The sequence below is a fragment of the Sciurus vulgaris genome (genome assembly GCF_902686455.1).
Source record: "Sciurus vulgaris genome assembly, chromosome: 13".
Lineage (NCBI taxonomy): Eukaryota > Metazoa > Chordata > Mammalia > Rodentia > Sciuridae > Sciurus > Sciurus vulgaris.
In genome coordinates this window covers 20007017-20029236 of record NC_136474.1, presented here as the reverse complement: position 1 = coordinate 20029236, position 22220 = coordinate 20007017, and the positions used below count along the sequence as shown (strand labels likewise).

The window sequence follows — 22220 nt, the reverse complement described above, 5'->3', positions numbered from 1 at the left end:
CACATTGAAGAAAATTTGTTGAAACAGAAAAAAAATAAAGTATACATGTAGGAACTTGAATTTAATAATAATTAATCAATCACATAAATAAGACAACAGAATAGATACACAACAATCAGGAAACACTGCAAAATATATACATATATATGCTCTAGAACTAAGTGAAATAAAGAAAAGAATGGGAAATTGATTACCTATTTTACAAGAAACAAGGCAAACATACAAAGAAAAACAAATCTTATGACATAGTCAATTATTCAAATAAAGACAGTAAGGGTAGAAATAAAAAGTATTAAAGGAAAACAATTTTATAATGATTATGGTAGGAGGGGAGAGAAAGAGAAGGTATTTGGGAATGAAATTGGTCAAATTATGTTGTGTACATGTATAACTATGTAACAACAAATCCCACTAATATGTGAAACTGTAATGAACAATAAAAATTTTAAAAAACTTAGATATCATACTGGCTGGTTCTTTGCATCATGTATATGATGTATCAGGGCCTGATTATTTGAAATTAATTAGTAAATAAAGTAAAACTTCATCTCAACAGTGTTTGAGAGATTTATAGTGATTGTTACAGCTGCTCAAATTTATTCATTGAAATTGCTGCATATTGTTTTCATCAGCAACTCTATGGTATTATATTTATTCATTCTTATTGTTGACAGCCATGTGAATAGTTTTCAGTTATATGCTATTATGAATACTGTAGCTGCAAACATTGTTTTATATATCATCTGTTGCAAAAGTATGAATTCCTTTTTGTGATTTATCTTAAAAAATAGGCCGGCAGAGGGTGCGCCTCTGCTCAGGCTGGACTGCCGCGGAGGAGGCGAGGAGGAGTTCGGCGCTGGGGGGCTGGCTCGGGCGGCAGCGGTGGCTGCTGCGGATGGGAGCGGGCCGGCTGGGCGCGCCCATGGAGCGCCACGGCAGGGCCGCCGCCACCTCAACCTCATCGACCGGGGAGCCGGCGCCCGGGGACTCCGAAGGGCGGCGGCGGGAGCCACTGCGGCGCCGGGCGAGCAGCGCGTCGGCGCCTGCATTTGGGGCCTCGGCGGATGGCGTGAGGCGGGATCGGTCCAGCTCCTACAGCGGCCCTGCGTCGGTCTCCCGCCAGCGGGTTGAAAGCCTCCGGAAAAAGCGGCCGCTTTTTCCATGGTTTGTCTTGGATATTGGTGGAACCCTGGTCAAGCTGGTTTATTTTGAACCCAAAGACATCACTGCTGAAGAAGAAGAGGAAGACGTGGATAGTCTTAAAAGCATTCGGAAGTACTTGACCTCCAATGTGGCTTATGGGTCCACGGGCATTAGGGACGTGCACCTGGAGCTGAAGGACCTGACTCTGTGTGGACGCAAAGGCAATCTGCACTTTATACGCTTTCCCACTCATGACATGCCTGCTTTTATTCAAATGGGCAGAGATAAAAACTTCTCGAGTCTCCACACTGTCTTTTGTGCCACTGGAGGTGGAGCATACAAATTTGAGCAGGATTTTCTCACAATAGGTGATCTTCAGCTTTGCAAACTGGATGAACTAGATTGCTTAATCAAAGGAATTTTATACATTGACTCAGTTGGTTTCAATGGACGGTCACAGTGCTATTACTTTGAAAATCCCGCTGATTCTGAAAAATGTCAGAAGTTACCATTTGATTTGAAAAATCCATATCCTCTGCTTCTGGTGAACATTGGCTCAGGGGTTAGCATTTTAGCAGTGTATTCCAAAGATAATTACAAGAGGGTCACAGGCACAAGTCTTGGAGGAGGAACTTTTTTTGGTCTCTGCTGTCTTCTTACTGGCTGTACCACTTTTGAAGAAGCTCTTGAAATGGCGTCTCGTGGAGATAGCACCAAAGTGGATAAATTAGTGCAAGACATTTATGGCGGCGATTATGAGAGGTTTGGATTGCCAGGCTGGGCTGTAGCTTCGAGCTTTGGAAACATGATGAGCAAGGAGAAGCGAGAGGCTGTCAGTAAGGAGGACCTCGCCAGAGCAACTTTGATCACCATCACCAACAACATTGGCTCCATAGCAAGAATGTGTGCCCTTAATGAAAACATTAACCAGGTGGTATTTGTTGGAAATTTCTTGAGAATTAATACGATCGCCATGCGGCTTTTGGCATATGCTTTGGATTATTGGTCCAAGGGACAGTTGAAAGCACTTTTTTCAGAACATGAGGGTTATTTTGGAGCTGTTGGAGCACTCCTTGAGCTGTTGAAGATTCCCTGATTGTTACCCGGGAGGGCATCCTGGAAATTTCTACAATGGGATCTGTGGACTTTTTGTTTTTTAAAAGACTTACTCAGTTTTATGATCGTGTACTACCTGAATCAAAGAGGGAAATGACGTGAATTTTTCTAAGTCATCAAGATAAATCCTTAAAAAAATTCAGTCTAAACTAGCAACCAGTAAGGAAAGATGCATTAAAAAACAAGTGGACCATGTCCAGGCAGTGTGAGGATCGCTGTGTTTAAGTTGCTGTTCAGGGTAGCACTGTTAAGCCTGTGGTGTTTTTGGAAATCTCAGCATAAAATCACTGCAGACACCCTGGGAGAGCTGTCCTGCGTTGAGCTGACTGGTTGTGGATCCTGTTTTAACTTGCTAAATGCAGGACAGGCTGCTGTGTATTATAATCTAATCATAGTTTTCTCAGTATGGCCTTAGAGATCATCTGTGCATTACTCTGGTTTGCATTTCTCTGGTTTGCATTTAGCCTTAGTGTATACATATTGGAAAATGGTTTATTTCAAGCTTCTGCAAACTTAACTGGGTGGGTTAATTCTGTTCCAGAAACTGGAAGAGCAACTTTTAGAAGGGCAGCTCATGTTACTTCTGTTAATCGTGGGAAGATCTGTATGGAAGGAGAAAACTGCTGGCAGAATTCCCTAGGGTAAGGGGGCATTAGTGACCTGACCAAAGTGGGTGAACTAGTGGAAGAAGCAGAGGCTGGTATGTGACACCAAAGAGCCTCTGGAATTGACAGCTCTTCAAGGGGCCAGGTAGAGGATATCCTTTCAGGCAGAGTGGTAATGCAGGAATTGAGGTTATCTGCTGGTGAACTCTAGGAGCCTGTGGTGCTTGGGTTTCAGACTACTTGAGAGTATTGCTAAGGGCTGGACCTTTTCTTTCTGCTGTGCAGAACAGAATAATTTAAAAAGCCTTCCCCTTGGAGATGTACAGCTTTTATATCTTATGTATCAAGTGGTGTCTGAATCACAGTTGAAGGCAAGGCAAGGCCTGGTATAAAGCAGCCTTGCAGTCAGAAGGAAGGTCCCAAGACTCTCCCTGTTCTGTGGTCTCTGCGTGCAGCTCAGTTTCTCTCTTTGGGGTGGAGGGGAGGCGATGGGTCAGGCACAAGATTGGGTGTGGACCATGTGATGGCAGCAGAGGGACTGGTTGCATGCAGGGTGTCCCATAGCTAGCTTTTTCTGCAAAGGGCAGCTGCCTTTATGCACATGCCTTGGCACTTCTAGAGTGTGGGTCCAGCTGGCCCGGGGCCTCCTGCAGCCTAGAGTAAGAGGGGTTGCTCCCAGGATGGCAGTTCTTCCTTGTTGTAGCTGCTTATCTCTAGGCCCTCCATTCTCAGTTGTCTGCTTGTTGGCTCCATTTTCTCCTTGCTACCAAAAACACCGCCACCATCCACCCCTTGTACTGGATGTGGGGGTTGGGATTTCTCAGCTCCTGTGCCCCTGACTTTCCTGCTCAGCTGGGCAGATTATTCCTGTGAACTTCCACCTCGTGGAGCACACTGAAGTGTGCTGTCTCTCAGCCCTGGCTATTTCTCCAGTGTAGCAAAGAAGGAAATTGAAACCTAGAGGGGAATATACCCAAGGTCACACAGCTGGTAATGGGCAGAACTGGAATCAAGTCCACATCTGTCTGGAACCACATCTGTCTGGAGCTGTGAATGTCCTTCAACTCGCCGCTCCTCTCTTGAGAAGCTGCTGTTTTTCCTCACTTTCTACCTTGTGCTCAGCCCACCCTGTCATTCCATGGCAGTGTTCTTGGTAGGCAACAAGTGAACTTTAAGTACAGGTCTCATGGGAGTTTCGGGATCTTATTTGCTTCAACTCTTAGCAGGATCCTTTTGCTGCTCTGCCTTCTGGGCTACTTCTGCCTCTGCCAGCTTGTTCTCTGATGACAGATGGTGCCAATCCTGACTCAATTCTGGATCTCCTCAAGCAGTTATCAGCGTTCACCTTGACTGACTTCCAAGGCAGCACCCCAGCTGGAACTGACCTTTGAACTCAAGCCCCAGACATTGCTTCCTCTCCACCTATGGACTTCCAAGTCATTCCTGCAGATGTGCATTCCCTCATCCAAGCTTACCACCATCTCCCCACCTCCAACCCATAAGGTGCATTCAAGATAGTCAGCATGGCCACCACCTGTCTGCTCTCAGCAGTTGTTCCAGTCTGCCTTCCATCTGGTGACCTGAGAGTCTCACCTTGTACTACCCCCACTAGAAGCAGTATGTGGGCTGTGGCTATGGTGCACAGAAAAATACATGGCCTGAACTATGATAGGAGGAGGATGGCTGGTAAGGGGTAGGTGGTTGCTGGGTGTAGGGGATGAGGGCAGTGAGAGCACCTATGCTTGATTTTTGGATTGATCAAATAGCTGAGTTTTTAGGTTTGAGATACAGAGCTGGATAATGTGCATGCAGATGGGAAAAGCGAGGGGTTTCTGTGAATTCCAAAAGCATGAGAAATATAATAGTAATGAAATGGGCAGTGAAGGAATAAGAAACAAAACAAGCTAGTCAGAGGGGCCTGTGGCTCAGACTGAGGGCAGGTCTCCAGACGCCTGGGGAGAGAATTGATGAGGCTGCTCAGATTCAACTGCAAGGTCGTGGATGGTCTCTGCAGTTTTCCAGAAGCCATGGGACTGAAGCTAAGCTGCAGATGTCCTAGTGAGGAGTGAGGAGAGTAGCACTGGCCTAGAGGATTTTTGGACCAAGAATTTTTTCTCTTCAAGACAAATAATTCCAGGTCTGGCATATAGCAAGAGGGTTGGTTTGGGGGTGAGTCCTTGGGGTCATGTGGGCTGAATGGGGAAAAAGTCCAGTCCTGCTACTTCAGGCCACCCCAAGTTCAGAATTGAGAGACTTGGGTCCACATGTGGCTGTACGTCCGAGGCCAGGTGGTTGGTAATGCCTGGACCTCCACTTGTAATCTCCATTGAAGCCTAGCATTCTTACCACCACTGCTTGTCACAAGAGTGGGCAAGCCAAAGGCATCAGGACCTACCTCCTCTGCTTCATCAGAACCTTTCCCTCTATTTCCAAGTCTTGTTACACAGGCCAGTTCTTCAGTTGAAAGACACATGCTGAATACCCAAATATTTTCAAAATCTGCTTTTTATTTACATATGTTTCAGTCAATTACATGCGTGCTTTGTTTTTAAACGAGTGATTAGCAAAAAATGCATTAAAACTTTAAAACAGCAATTAAATATACAAAAATATACCTTAAAAAAAAATAATGCATAAATACATATATAAGTATTATAATAGTAATTACTTTATAACTTCAGATTGAGAAAAGCTTTGTAATTATTACTTGAATTGATAATCTATAAACAATAGATTGGTTACTTTTAAAATTTATTAAATTGTAAACAAATGGGGTACAACTTGTTTCTCTTACAGTTGTAAACCTATAACTTAAATTATAAACCAACAGGAAAAAAATGATTAACCCCCCACCCCAGAATTATAAGCAATGCTTCTTATAGACAAAAGAACTCATTTTTAAACACATGATGTGCTCCTGCCAATTCATTTTTAATTGGATCAATAGAAAAATAAATATATGGACATGAATGGGAGAGATTTATTCTACCACTTTCCCCAGTTATGGTGGCAGAGATCGTAAAGTTTGACAATACCCTATGTTGGGGTATGTAAGGAAAAGTTCATGGGGTAAAAAGCATATGTAGCTGATAAATGCACACTTAGATAGAATTTCTTTGAATAATCACTCATTAAAATGCATTATAAACTCAATAATTTTATTTCTAAAAATTGCCTTTTAGACACATATGCATTTTCAAAAAGAACTGCTAAAAGTAATTTATGACATTGTTTATAACACCAAAATATAATTCCACTTTAAGCATGGGTGCACTTTTAATATATATCAATATAATAGCATTTTATGCCTAAAAATAAGAAATCTCATTAAACTCAATGTGAAAACTATCACTATCATTCTTTGGAAAAAGAAGCTACAGGATATTGTGCATAGTATGTTATTGTTTTATTTGTAGCAAATAGAAAAAAAGACATTACCTCCTTGAATTTACTTTTACATGAATTAAATATACATATATATTTATATCCTGAGAATATAAATATATATACATGTATATATGTGTAGTTATTTGTACAGAAGAAATACATTTATGTTAATAAATGTATAAGCCCATGAATTTTTAAAATTCAGTCATTTGACATTCAAATATCAATTAACCTGTTAAGAAAACTATGCTTATCAAGTTATAGACCTTTTCTTGGGCTGTGCTAGCCTGATAAATGATATTTATATAGATCAGCACTTTACCCAGTTGGCAATACAGGAATATTTATTCAACCACAGAATTCTTAGATTTTAGAATGATTCCATGACCCAAACTCTCTGGAGAAAAGTCTGCACAAGATTATTGAATTTTTTATTAATAATAATAATAATTGAGTTCTGACATCAATGGTGAACAACCCCAGAAGAAGGAAAGCAAGAGCCATCAAAAAAAAAAATAAATTTAACTTCATGAGGAGGGTTCTCATAATTTCAGAACCAAAAGGTCATTCTCTCAAAATGGTTCTGGCCTTTAGTTTATAACTGCTTCCATGTGCCTTCTCTTATGGTCATCTGGTTATATGCAGAAGTGGAAGGAGAGAATGCAAACTCAGGAGGACTCAGAGTATTGGTGAGGCTCAGTAAAGAACAAAGAATGTGTGAGTCTGGAATGATTCAAAGTTCAGACCAGTGAAATTAAAAACACTTTATTCTAGTTAGGAAATTGTATGCACTGAGATAAGTTGTTCAGCAAATTTAGACTGATAAAGGGAAAAAAATAACATTCCTAAGCCACCATTCATGAAATAGCATGAATGTAATATGTAAGAATTTGTGAATTGTGGCAATACAGTATGCTATATTTTTACTTACAATTATGTAATAAATATTTCTGATGTGAATACTTAATTATAATGCTAACATTGTTTTTCATACTTATATAACTATAATTGAATAGTCAATCTTTTATTTTGAGCACTCATAAAATATTTGTTTCATCAAAAGCAAAACTTTGATGATAAAATTTTATAATTGTGTTCATGGAAATCCAATTGTTATGTTAATATGTTATAAAGTTTCAAAAAGAGTTTTATTTAAGGAGGATGCAAAAGAGGATATTTTAAGAATGTACTTAAATTTCAAATTCTTTATTGTTTTTCTTTGCTGTGAAGAAGCTTTTTAATTTGATTTGATCCCCATTTGTTGATTTTTGATTCTACTTCTTGTGCTTTAGGAGTCTTGTTAAGGCAGTCAGTTCCTAAGCTGACATGATTTGGGCCTACTTTTTCTTCTATTAGGCACAGAGTCTCTGGTCTAATGCCAATGAGAGAAAATCTTTGCCTCTTGCACTTTAGATAGGATATATAAATAACTCAAAAGATTTTTAAACCAAATAACCCAATTAATGGATGGGCAAAGGAACTGCACGGCCACTTCACAGAAGAATTACAATGGGTCAACAAATATATGAAATATGTTCAACATATCTAGGAGTAAGAGAAATGCAAATTAAACTACACTGAGATTTCATCTCACTCCAGTCAGAATGGCATTTATCAAAAATGCAAGTAACAATAAATGTTGGCAAGGATGTGGGGAAAAAGGTACACTCATAAATTGCAAGTGGGATTGCAATATGGTGCAACCACCTCTGGAAAGCAGTACACTAATTCCTCAGAAAACTTGGAATGGCACCACCATTTGACCCAGTTATTCTATTCCTTTATATATACCCAAAGGGCTTACACTCAGCATACTACACTGACACAGCCACATCAGTGTTCATAACAGCTGAATACACAATAGCTAAACTATGGAACTAGCCTAGGTACTCTCCAACAGATGGAAAAATTGGTATATATACACGATGTAATACTACTCAGTAATAAAGAGAAATACAATTATGCCATTTGCTGGTTAATGGATGAAGTTGGAGAATATCATGCTAAGTGAGATAAGCCAATCCCAATAAACCAAGGATGAATTCCTGTCTGATACACCATACTAACTCACAATATGTGGGGCTGGTAGGGAAGACTAGAAGTACTTTGAACTAGACAAAGAGGAATGAATGGAAGGGACAGAGAATGGGAATAGGAAAGATAGTAGAATGAATCAGACATCACTTTCTCATGTGCACATGTTTACATGACCAATGTGATTCTACACCATGTAAAATCAGACAAGTGAGAAGTTATACACCATATATGTATACATGTAAAATATATTCTGTCATGTATAACTAATAAGAAAAAAATGTACTGTAAACTTAATTTTAGGGCAGTTTTAGAATCAAAGGAAAAATGAGCAGTAAGTATAGACCTCCTATAAATTTCTGCCTTTATACTCTTACAATCTTCTCTAATATTGGCATCTCACACCACAAAGGTACATTTGTAACATGGACCATTGTCACTCAGTCTAGAATATTCATAAGGGTTTGTCTTGTGTGTTCTGTGGGTTTGACAAATGAGTACTGATGTGTTCACCATTATTATCGTATCACACAGAATAGCTTCAATGCCCTGAAAGTCCAGTGTGGTCCACCTAGTCTTCCCTTTCCCAAACCTCTGGAATGACTGATCTTTGTACTATCTCCATAGTTTTTTTCTTTTCCAGAATACCAAGTAGTCAGGATCATAGAGCACATAGCCTTAACAGATCGACTTTTCACGTAGTAATAGGCATTTAAATTTTGTCCATGTCTTTGATGGATCGAAGATACATCTCTTCTTAGCACTTAATTATATTCCTTTGTCTAAATATAACATTATTTGTTCATTAATTTACTTGCTGAAGAACATCTTGGTACATCCAAGTTTTGGCAATTTACAAATATTGCTATTGTACACATTTGGATGCAGGTTTTCATGTAAGCATAAGTTTTTAACTCTCTTGGGTAAATACCAATAAAACTTATTACTGAATTTTATTATAAAGCATTTTCAGTATTGTAAGAATTTTAAAACTCTCTTCCAAAGTGACTGTACTATTTTAGAGTTTATGACAATAGTGATTACTTTTGCTTCACTTTCCACATAACATTTAGTTTTGTGTTTTGTGTTTTGTCTTCTCTCATAGATGCATAATGATGTCCGATTGTTTAATTTGCAATCCCACGATATCACATGATGTTGACTATTCTTTCTTATGTTAATTTGTATATTCTTAGCTGAGGTGTCTCTTCAAATATTTGGTATTTCTTTTAATTTTGTTATGTTTATTTCTTGAACTTCAAAATTTATTTGCATATTTTAGATAACAGTCCTTTATCAGATTATATTTTGCAAACATTTCTCCTTATCTGTGACTTGTACTTTTATTCTTTTGGCAGTGTTTTTCACCAATATGAAGTTTTGCTTTGTTTTCATTTAAATGATGATGAGCTTGTTAATGATTTATTGCATGTATTGTAGCTTTGGTATTGTATCTTGTAGGGGTTTCTACCATGCCCTGCATTGATGAGAAAAGAGTTAACTGCCAGAGGATGATGTTGGCTATAAATCAATCAATTATGAATAACTCATCTAATCAATAAATACACAAGAGCCAATACTCTTTTTAAATGAAAGGGGTGTGTAGCAGATCAGGCCATACCAGATCTGGCTTCTAACAACCTGGAATAGCCCACCAGTCCTTTATTTATAGTCACAAAGGTAAAGTGGCCTGGAACTGGAAGAGCTGCTTCTGTGATTAACAGGATTGGTGGAGTCAGGGGAGTCAATTTGCTCAGGGAAACTATCATAGAACCAGACAGGGAACCACTCCCACACAGTGCCACATACTGCCCGGGGCTGGGACACTCCTTAGTGGCTGCCAGTTCCTAAGAGTCAGGCCTCTGGTTTCCATGGCTAAACCACATCTAATTCTGCTAGATAGAAGGGCTCCCCACAGTATTAAATGTTATTGCCAAATTTGAATCATCTCATTTTTCTCCTCTGTGATCTTCTAGAAATTTTAGAGTTTCTCCTTACATTTAGGTCTATAATCCTTTCTGTGTTAATTTTCATAAAGTGTGCAAGTTCTGTGTCTCAATTTATTTATTTTGTGCAAATGTCCAGTTATTCAATTACTTGAAAGGCTATGTTTGATAAATGAATTACCTTTGATCATTTGTCAAAGATCAGAAGACTCTATCCAGTGAGTTTGTTTCTGGGTTCTCTGTTTCCGTCTTATTCATCCAACTATTCTTTCTTACAGCAATACCATACTGCTTTGACTACTGCAGATCCATAATATGTCTTGAAGTTGTGTAGTTTCAGTATTTTAACTTTTATTTTCTGAATTCATGTGTCAATTTGAATCTTTTATCTTTCCAAAACAACTTTATAATCAGTTTGTCAGTAACCACAAAATAATATTTGGAATTTTATTGCAATGGCATTGGATTTAAAAGTCAATTTCAGAAGAACTGATTTCTTAGCAATATTGAGTCTTTTAACCATGAATGTGGAATATTCTCCCACTGATTCAGTTCTCTGATTATTTCATTAGATGCAATTTCTCCCATAGAGACCTTGGATATATTTATTGCATTTTGTGGTTGCTAGTGTACATACTATTGTTTTTAATCTCAATTTTCACTTTTTTTTACTTAAAATATAGGAAATAATGCACTTTCTAATATTAACCTCATATTTTCCAACTTTGTTATAATTGCCTACTCGCTCCATTATTATTATTGTTGGTTTATGATTTTTCTACATAGACAATTATGTCACCTGCAAGTTTATTCTTACTAGTTATTCGTGATTTGTCCTAATCTTTAGCTAGGATGAGATAAGATGCTGAAAACCAATATTGAAAGAGTACATTCTTACTTTGTTTCTGAGCAAAAGTTTTTAAACTTTCTCAAAGTTCTGTTTACACTTGATAGTACTTTTTAATCCTAAAATAGAGACCCAGACATTTTCAATTCATTTTAATTTTCTGATTTACCAGTGAATTTGAGCTTATGATATATCTATATTTACATTTTATATACACATTTTTGGTGAATTTTTTCAAATTTCATTTCTTTACTTTTTATTGGTAGCCAGAGGACTTTTGTGAATCACTAAAATGTATTTGAAAATCAATATATATTCTTTTCAGTAATTTTAATGACTACTGACATTATTAGACAAAAATTTAAAAACCTATAATTTTACTGCTTAGAATAACCATTTTCAATATTCACATATATACACTATTTTATCATTTAAATTTATATCATATATATTCCATATAACCTAATTTTATATGCAAATATGGGGCAACTAAAAATCTCAAATATTCATGAAGCATTTAAATTTTAAAACAAAGTCTTTTCCCAAGTGATAAATTATATTATGAAAATTTAATTGTGAAACCTGGGATATTTTATCATTTAAACTTACTTTAGCTTTTTTTTTTTTTTTTGTATCAGGAAACGAACTCAGGGGCACTCAACCACTTATTCACATTCCCAGCCTCATTTTGTTTTTATCTAGAGACAGCATCTCACTGAGTGGCTCAGCATCTCCCCATTGCTGAGGCTGGCTTTGAACTCATGATCCTTCTGCCTCATCCTCTCCTGCCACTGGGATTACAGTCATGTGCCACTGCGCCCAGTTTAGGCATAATTAATTATATCATTGATTAAAAACAATCAGTGAATTAGATATTAACCATGTCTTTCTAAAAAAAAAAACATAATAAAGTACAACACTTCTTCAATTCAGTAATTTATATCAATTTTAAAGATGACTCCTAAGTAAGAATTTTCTGTTTCTATTCCAGATATAATGTCCAGTCAATAATGGGCATTTGAAAAGTGGACAAATAATTAATAAGCAATAAATTAATTGCTTGAGAATTGATACAGTCTCATTAAAATTCAGGACTACCTAACCTCTATCACAAAACTAATAACTATATTTAACATTCCACTGATGGAGTAGGTTAAGACTAATATGGGTAAAAAGAACAGAACGTAGTAGTCAACACTATCATTATTTGCTCATGTGAAAATTATTTGAAACATCCAAGGAAATGACTGAAAACTATTAGAATTATAGATTTCTATATGTGAGCATATATATGAATATATACATATTAATAAAAATTAACAAGAGAATATATGAATATATATCAGTTAATAAAAATTAACCAAATAGAGATGACAATAAAAAGAAAAGCTTAATTAAAACTATTATAAAATAATTAATATTAAGTATTACAAAACACTTGAAATAAAGTTAACAATGAGCAAGGTAGTCAATAAGAATCTACTTAAGAGAGAAATTGTGACAATGAAGACTTGTATAAATTTCTTCCTTGATACAACATCGCTTATACTGAAACACATCTGAGGGTCATGATATCATCTGTGAATCATGAATAACTTTAGGCTATTTCTGTGCTCCACCTTTGTTAACATAAACATAAGCATGGATGAAAAATTGTTGCATTTCAGTTTGAAACCAAATTTACCTCATGTTGAAGTCTGAGCTAACATACTTTAGCCTACACAAGAAGCTGATATAAATTTTGTTTACTGTGTAGTCAGGGCAATATTTCTATACATCTTTTACAACCAAAGTCATACCCATCTCCACCTTGATACTCAGTTGGCCATGAAGAGCCCGGGTGGGTTGCGCCGCGTCCAAGCGCTGTGCTGAGCAGCCTCCTCTCCGATGCTCCCAGTTGTCTGCATTCACTGCTCCAGTGGGGGGAGGGGTGTCTTCATCGGGCAGCGCTACTTCACAAAGTTCCCTATGTTCGGGGACTACTGCCCCATCCAGGAACCTTCCCCAATGGGAGACTCACCCAGCTGCTTTGAGTTGGTCCCAAGTCTCTCTATATCTCCTCTTCTTGAGTACTGAGTTCTGGAGCAACACGAAACGCAGCCACCCTCTAGTCTGCCATCTTGAATCCTGTTGGTCTTGTTTTTAATCTGATCTCCAATTCTATATATTTTGATTGATCAGCTTAGGCCATTAATATTCAAGTTTATTACTGAGATATGGCTTATATTCCAAGTCATTTTGGTTTATTTCTGGCTTTTAACTTGATTTAGATTCTTTTTTCACTATTCCTTTAGGGTAGTTCCTCCATTTGCTGGTTTCCACTTTTTTTTTTCACTTCCTCCTCATGAATATTTATTGAGATGTTTCTGTAGTACAGGCTTTCTGATTGTGAATTTTTTTTAACTTGTACTTATTATGGAAGGTTTTATTTGGTTTTCAAATCTGAAACTTAATTTTTCTGGATATAAATCCCTTGTTGGCATCCATTTTCCTTCAAAGCTTGAAATATGTTGTTCCATGACCTCCTTACTCTGAGGATCTAGGATGAGTGATAAGATGATGTCTGAATTGGTTTTCTCCTATACATTATTTGCTGTTTTTCTCTCACAGCATTTAAGATTTTACACTTATGCTGTATTTAGTCACTTTAATTATAATGTGTCTTGGTGTGGGTCTGATGTAGTTCTGTACCATTGGTGTCCTAGAAGCCTCCTGTATTCGATTTTCCATTTCATTGTTTAAGTCTGGGAAATTTTCTGATAATTTGCTTTGAAAAGATTGTGCATTCCTTGGTTTGTATCTCTGCTCCTTCTTCTATCCCAAAACTCTTAAATTTGTTCTTTCATGTTATCCCATAATTTTTGGAAGTTTTGTTCGTGGATTCTTACCAACTTCTCTCCATGGTCAACTATAATTTCAGTATTATATATTTTTACTTCATCGTCTGATGTTCTGTCTTCCAAATAGTCTAATCTGTTGGTGATACTTTCCACTGAATTTGTAATTTGATTTTTTAATTCCTTTATTTCTAGGATCCCTGCTTGGCTTTTTCCACAGTCTCTAACTCTTTATCATTCACTTCATTTTCTCTTTGATTTCCCTCTTTATAGCATCCTTTACATCAGATTAACTATGTACATTCTAAACTATTTCTTGAACATTTCCTCTATTGTGTCATCAGAGGCTTCTCTTATGGCATCTGGTTTGTTTGTGGTATTTTTTTCTCTTGTTTTTTCATGTTTCTACTGTGTTTTCCCATCAAGTTGTATGGATCTGAGGAAATATAGATTCTACCCAGTAGATGTAATATTGTCACTGAAGATTTTCAGTATCCCACCTTTAAGAGTGAGACCAATATCAACAACACCCATTCAAATAATGTACAGCCTCATATCTAGTAGCTCACAACAAGTTCGCCACTGCCCTCTTGTTATCAAGAGCAATGATGAGTTCAATCACTGTCACAATAAAAAACAGAAAATTTGCCAAACAGATTTACAATCTCAAATAGTGAACAACAAAAGAACAGAAACAGTGCAGGACATGGGTTTCATGAGAGAGAAAGAGAGAAGACAGAAGCAAAAATCCACAGAAAAATGGAAGAGAAACCAACACAGATTGGTTCTTAGGTGAAGAAAAGATAGAAAGGGAATCTAGGAAGACAGACAAATGAGAGGAAGAATACATACCAAGAGAAGAAAATAAGAATATAGGGCAGAACTACAAAACACCAGGCATATATCACCATCTTCAACAAACTGATGCACAAGAAACACATGGAGACATCCGCAGCAGTGGCCTACGAGTTTCTTTTAACCATTTATTGTTGCACTTAAAATTTCCTGCTAAATGCAGGCCTATTGCCTAAATATCATCAGTTAAAAATGTAAATGAAAATGAGAAAAATCATTTATAGAAGAGGTGTTCAACATTACACCAGCCAATGATGCTTGTCTCACTTAAATTTACACAATATGCACACTATTTCTAAGAATTACAGATATTAATGGAATCAAAGTTTATCTCTCATTCATCTGGTGTAAATCAGATTTCAAAGCATGTACTTATTTGCTGTGTTCTGTTGGAAGATGTTTCATCTGTAATAGCATTTTACTTTTCATGGTAATTCAGCTTTCCAAAAGCAAACTGTGAATTCTATTTTGTTTCCTTAAATTGAATTTTTTGTAGAAAATATTGAATTCTCTTCTTTTCTACACTGTAAATTCATTTCTTGAATTAGTACTGCAATAAACTGTTCATGAAATCATTAATATTGATGATTAAAGCTAAAATTTTATTGTAAGAAATATTAGTCACTATATCTTCATCATTTTAAGTGCTAAAAACTATACCTTAATCAAATCTTTATTAGGACATGTGTATCAAACAGTGAGGGTAATAATAGCATATATAATTAAGGTCCCATAAACTTTAGTTAGTGAAGAAGAATCTGCAAATATAAGGCCAATAGAAAATCTCTTCTTGGATGGAATCCAAGAAGGTCAACAATGGAGAATGTGCATTCATAATTTAAACTCTGAAGTACAATGAATAAAATGATAAGTTCTAAAACAAAATTAGTCACTAAGTGTTGCTTCATATTTTAGTAACATGATGCTAAAAATGAGCTACATTATATTTTTACAAAAAGCAATAATTTGTTCTACTTCATGTTCCTTTCCTTCATTGTTCTCTTTCCTGATTTCATGTATTATAGTTTCTTGAGTTCTCTTTATCTCACAGATATATATGTAAATGTTGCAAGGTGTCTCCAAGTCTACCTTATACAAGAGTATGCTCCTGTTTCAAATCTTATACATGGGCTCTCTTCAGACTATTCTGTTTTCTGTGAAACACAACAAAAAACATCAATTAGGGAAAGAGTGGCTCAGGGCCCCAGGTAAGTAAATGAATTAAGTAAAATGACTAGTGGATACTTTATGTACAGCAGTGGCTCTGTGGATGAAGAAATATAACTGCTAGCCACACCAGTGATGATCTCACTGTGGAACTGAAATGATCATGAGTAAATATAATTACTTGACCTATTTAATAAACATTGTCTGGGGTTCTAAAACAGCACTTGGGTCTACACATTACATAATGATGAATATGGCAGCACATACTGAGTGGTACCACAAAGGTAGAAACTTTTCTAGAACATAAGCGCATCCTGAAATGCAGCAGAAAAGAATATGGGTAAGGAAAAATGACAAATTGCTGCAAAAACTGAGTACATATCCATTTGTCCTTACTTATCCTCTCATGCATTGCCTTTGATAATGCAATTTTATTAAATGTATTTTTTTCTAAATCTCCAAAGCTTAGAAGCTCAAGCTGTTAGCCTGAATTGCAAATGTCTTTTATTCCTTGTAAGAAATTAGTATTTTTTAAAACTTGAAGTGAAGTGCCCTAAATAAGCCTATAATTAGAAAATAAGCACTTACTGCACTTGGACTATGGTGATTGGTAGTAATTAATTTTTAGGATTTAATACCACATAGAATTACCAGAGAAAAGTAGTAAGAGGAAGACATTAAGTTGTACTTTTCATCATAACTTTTAATTTGTATACTCTTAAGCATCATAAATGATAAGCATTTTAGAAAGCGAATATGAAGATAAATATTCACTCATCTCATCTCATCTTTGAACAACTATGCTAACCCATTTAGTCATGATGGATAATTAAAATGCAATACTACTTACTTTTATCAAAAGTGTTTAAGTCAAACTAAAATAAACCAAAGCCTGAATGCTTTCTCTGATATGAGGAAGCAAATTCACAATAAGGGGGAGATAGGGAAGAATAGAGTTACTTTACATTAGGTAGAAGGAAGTGAATGGAGGGGAAGGGGTATGGGGAAGGAATGATAGTAGAGTGAAACAGACATTATTACCTCATGTACATGTATGACTGCATGACTGATATGATCCTGCAATATGTATAATCATAAAAATGAGATTACACTGTACTTATGTATGATCTATCAAATTGTATAAGTGCATTCTACTGTCAAGTACAATTAATTAGAACAAATAAAAAAATTAAAAATCAGTCATAAAAATGTGTTTGTTCTGCAAAAATGCCAGATGGTAAGAACCTATTTGGAATATCAGGCTTTTGTTACAATAGTAATAAATGTTAGTCTTCTACTTCAAACCAGTAAGATGTTAGAAAAGAAACATTCAATAATTTGAGGATCTTTTAATATTTTATCAAAATGAGGTAAAACATAGTACTAGTTACCAAAGGCCAAGTATGACAGACAGGTTACTACCTACTAGCAAACTCATTTGCTCGCCGTTCAGCACATTAAAAATAGAAAATCAAACTTTCTGCCTTTGGCTAGCAGTTTATACCTGACTCTGATGAATAGAAGAACTATAGCAATTTTCAGCATGTGTCTAGCTCTAGTTCCTCCATTTTCTAAAGCAGCACTTTGCCATGAGTTACTGTTTTGAATATGAATAACAAGGTAGAATGACTCTACACCTTGCTTGTACAATTAAACAACCATATTCTGTACAGCAGAACTATAAGTAGTAAACTGAAAGATCAATTGTTACTAAAATTAACCACCTTAAAATTATTGAATTAAACCAGAAATATAGATGCATGGACTTATCAATACTATAACAGAAAAAAAAAAAAACAGGCCTGCTAGCTTATCAAATATACCAGAGCACCAAGGGAATCAGCCCCCTCAGCTGAGACCCATAAAAGTGGGAGCACCTCAGAACTAGACATGGCTGCACACTGACCCCATTTTCTGGTCACTCATCAACAGTCATGCTCAGGAAAATTGCCATAGCAACAAATCTCTGATTCTCTGTCCCTGGAAGTCAACTCAGAATAGTTAGTTTCTCCTGCACAGGACAACAAAATATGACTCCTCCAATTGACTCTTTAAGTTGATACTGTGAAACTGCTCACCATCAGAACTCTTGCCTTGACAGTCCTGAGGAACTTATTCCTTAAAACCCTTATCTAATAATCAGCTACAATGACTCTGAATTTATATATGCTTTATGCCTTTGCTGTTATCACAACATTCTGTGTATACACACACACACACACACACACACACACACACACATCTTTATGTGTGATGTGAGTGTTACAGATATTAGAAATTTAAAAAGGAATGGAATAAAATAACTGTGATTGCCTTAGTCATGACACCAAAAGAATCACTAGCATTTTTGGTGAATTGCAATAGATGAAAATGATATAGCTTTGAGTTTATGATTATTCAATAGATCCCAACAACGTGGAAAGAAACAATCAGGTTTGGTGAATGTTAGTAGGATAGCTCATTTATGACATGGCTGTAGATCTTTCCAAATGCTCTAGGAATAAATCAATCCTTGCCTTTTCTACTTTCTGGTGTTTGCTCTCAGACTTGGTATTCTCTTATGTCTTTACATGGTCTTTCCTTTGTGTATGTGTTTATGTCCAAATTTTGGACACTGGTAATGGTTTGTGGCCTTCCCTGTTTTAGGATGACTATATCTTTACTTGCTTATGAGCAAACACTCTATTTCTAAATAAGCCAAATTCACAAGTTCCAGGTAGGCATGAATCTTTGGGAACACCATCCAATCCTGTACAAAGAGGAAAGGTTAAATATTCTGTTCTGTTCCCTAGTTTTGTGAATGTCTTTCAATAAGCAAAATTCCCCACTGAAATATTCACCTACATCTAAGATAGAACATTTCTACTATACTAATGGAGGAATAAGAATACTGTTTCTGTGACCAGTGATACATACTTTAAGATTCCCATACAGGAGGAAGTCCACAACTACTCACCTCTGATGTAACACAAAAGAATTCAAAACTATAGGTAAATGGTGGGTATCATTATATTTGGCTGAAAGCCTGAGATTTTAAACACCTTTTGTTATTGTGGAAAAATATTTCCTTTTATGGAATAAGTTAAAAATAATATAACAAAAAATCTGTTCTCTGAAAACACCGTCCAGAATTTTTTAAAACTCCATCTGTATTATTAATGCTCTTTTAAGAGCTAGAAATCATAATGTGTCTTAAAAAGTCAAACTCATATAGAGAATCAGTGGAGCCTAGAGAAAAAAATGTGGGTGTGGGGTGACAGACACAGCCCTTCTGAGAGACAGAGGGTGACTGCATAGTTGTGTGCCCTTGAAGTTGACACTGGTGGGGAGTATTTTTTGAAATTGGGTTCTTTCAGCAGACTCGATTTTAACAAATAGTATTTTTAAAAAGTCACTAATAATAACTCACAAATGGCTCAAATTAATAATATAATACATAAAGTGCCTAATATAGTGTTTTGTACTTTGATGTCCAAGTATAAAGTTTTTTTAGATGAATTTAATTATATACTTAATAGTAAGGAGTTGTGATGATAGCTCCAATGAGGTTTTTTTAAATGGAACTTATTGTATATTCAATAAAATTTTTATAATAACAGTAATATTGTAGTTAGCCAAACATCAACAAATAAGTTGTTACTCAGTCACTGATATTTTGTACAAATACTTAGTTTTAGCCATATATGGGCAAAAATTAACATTTGGTAAGATATTTTGTATTAAGAGAAAGAATAATAAATAATGTGGAATTGCAAATCCCATCCATTTGTTTGATTAGCAAAGGAAATAAAATTCTACATAGCAGAAAATATTTTAAAAAATTTTTTGTAGTTGTAGGTGGACAGGATGCCTTCATTTTTTTGTTTATTTATCTGGTTTTTCTTCTTTAGAAAAGTTAGACTTTAATCACTTAGTGTTACAATGAAAATAGGTACCAGAAGACCATGTTGAATATTCTCAGCTGTACAAAAGACATACAAAACTCCCAGGCAGGAGCTGATGGTGGTGAGGCCCGCTGTCTCCCTCTCTGGCATTGCCTTGGCAGTCCCCCCGCCTCCCAGCATTGCCAAATACCACCTCTGATACCTCAATCTTCTGGGGTGGAGTGTGCACTAGCAGGGGGACAAGCCCTCACACTCGGTCAGTAGAATTTCTTTAAGAAAAATTTTAAAAGTTAAAAGTTTAACAGGCACTAAAACTGGGAAGTTATAACTCTTCTGGTTAACTTTAACATTCGAAACTCTAATATTGAATCCAAAAAAGTATCTTAAATCACAAAAATATAACCCATATTAAAATATAAAAAATAAGCCCAAAACACTCCAGAGAAAAGATCTAAAACTTAAACAACCTAGGGCTCCACAGCACCGTGGGTGACTGAGCACAGGCAAGGACCTCACCCTGCCAGCATTTACCCGCTGGATGCTTAACCAAGCCAGAAAGCCCTTGTCCCTGGGAGCCTTACGCAGTCAGGGCCGGGTAGCATAGGCAGGTGGCCCTCAGGACATGTTGGTCATGGGCTTGTACTTCTTGAAGTGCATCCACTGGCCTGTGGCATAGTTCATCTCAAACATGGTGTCCACCAGCTTTGTGGTGCTGTCCTGGCCACCAGCCTTGGGCAGGTTCTCTGTGTGCTAATTCAGCTTGATCTGGATCACGTCCCCTTGCTCCTGGCATGGGTTCTCATGAAGGGCAACTTCTTAGGCTTCTGCTGGGCAGGGGGCTGGGTCTGTGGGACCACCATGGCCACCAGGGGCATCTGAGGGGCTGGGGTGACAGCTGGGGGTGTGGTGGGCATCAGGGACAACATGGGTGCTGCAGGTGTGGGCACAGCAGGGCTCAGGCTGCTATTGTACATGGGTGCCCTCTGCTTAAACTGTGCCGGCAGTGTGGGGCTCAGGGTGCTCGGCTCCTCAGGTGCCCAGGTGGCTTGCAGGCTGGTTTCCCAGGAAGTTGGTGCTGGGGGAGCCTCGGAGCTGGGGACATAGGAGGAGGCTGGGACCATGCTGGGTGTGAAGGGCAGGTAACTCGTGGAGGACCGTTCAGGCTCACTGTTCAGAAACCCAAGAATCTGTGTGGACACCAGGCCAGCTGTGTAGTCCGGGTGGCATTCTCCACCACGGTCTCCTCCTTGGCTGACTTTTCCACCACTTCTGCTCCTCTTCACCTCTCAGCCAGCACCGACCATATCCAGGTCAGAGATGTCGAGCAGCTTCATGCCCCTTTCTTTCCGCAGTGGGGTCCTCAAAGGTGGGATGGGGTCCAGTTTCCTGTAGGGCTGAAGACACTGGGCGTGGTAGGGTTTCTGAAGGGTGCCTGGTATGGGATGCCTTTGAGTGGGGTTGTGGTGTCCATGTTGCAGAGCTGCCACCGGCCCTTGGCATGAAGGCACCCCTGCGCTCCTCTTCAGCAGCTGTGCGGTCTCCGTGGACTTCTGTAGCCGCTCCTCCCACAGTGTGGCACTCTTGGGCTTCCGCTTTAACTGAAAATGCTTCACGGGCGGGGTGAGGGGTCCAGCGAGCGGGGTCAGGGGATTTTTATGCAGGCATTCCAGGGGCAGCATGGCAACGCCTCACACTCGCCCACCTTTCCTCTAAGTTCTCCTAAAGTATGTTGAACGTTGGGGTTCTGTTCCTCAAGGTCAAGATTAAGGGACCTCTTGTCAGGAAAGGACTTCAGAATGTCAGCAACCATGAGGACCCAGGGGTTAGAGTACAAGGTGGCGAGCTGGACGATCTCCATCAGGCCATCCTTCATCTCGTCCGCTGTGCGGCTCGGGCGGCGCAGCGTCCAGAGCAGCAGCTTGAGCTTCACAGCGGAGGAGAGGCGGTGGAAGCAGAGGCGGCTGTTGTCTGAAGGCGGCCATGAGCAGGGTCGCGATGCTGGGCGGCGCCCACAGCTCTTCCTGGGCGCCCAGCTTGTTGTGAAACCACAGGCCGGGGTCGCTCTCCCACATGGACGCCATCCTGGGGCTTTATTTTTATGTGGTGCTCAGGTTGCTCCCAGTGCCTCACGTATGCTAGGCAAACACTCTGCCACTGAGCCACAGCCACTGCCCAATATAGTAAATTTTAAATGAGTTCTTTCTCTACTAATAAAAATGTTAACCCTTTACTATTGTCATTTTAAATATATGACTCTTGCTAGAAAAGAGATGTCCTGAACTTACTAACTGTTAAAACAATAGATTATATGTTTATAGTGCCATCAATTCACTGGATCAGAACCTCATTGCCTGAGCAAATTTTACCTATGATTTACATTAGACTTGGTATTCTGAACA

At 37.8% G+C, this 22220-nt stretch overlaps 1 protein-coding gene and 1 pseudogene across 2 annotated transcripts; one reads left to right on the top strand and one right to left on the bottom strand.

Annotated features, from left to right (window-relative positions):
- Positions 1 to 822: 822 nt before the first annotated feature.
- Positions 823 to 3892, top strand: LOC306642495 (pantothenate kinase 2, mitochondrial-like). Its single transcript, XM_079108241.1, has one exon. The coding sequence runs from the start codon at positions 896 to 898 to the stop codon at positions 2237 to 2239; it is 1344 nt and encodes a 447-aa protein (XP_078964367.1). The 5' UTR covers positions 823 to 895; the 3' UTR covers positions 2240 to 3892.
- A 16544-nt stretch (positions 3893 to 20436) lies between these two features.
- Positions 20437 to 21905, bottom strand: LOC306642790 (negative elongation factor A-like; annotated as a pseudogene). Its single transcript has one exon. The product of its transcript is annotated as a negative elongation factor A-like (transcript).
- Positions 21906 to 22220: the final 315 nt, after the last annotated feature.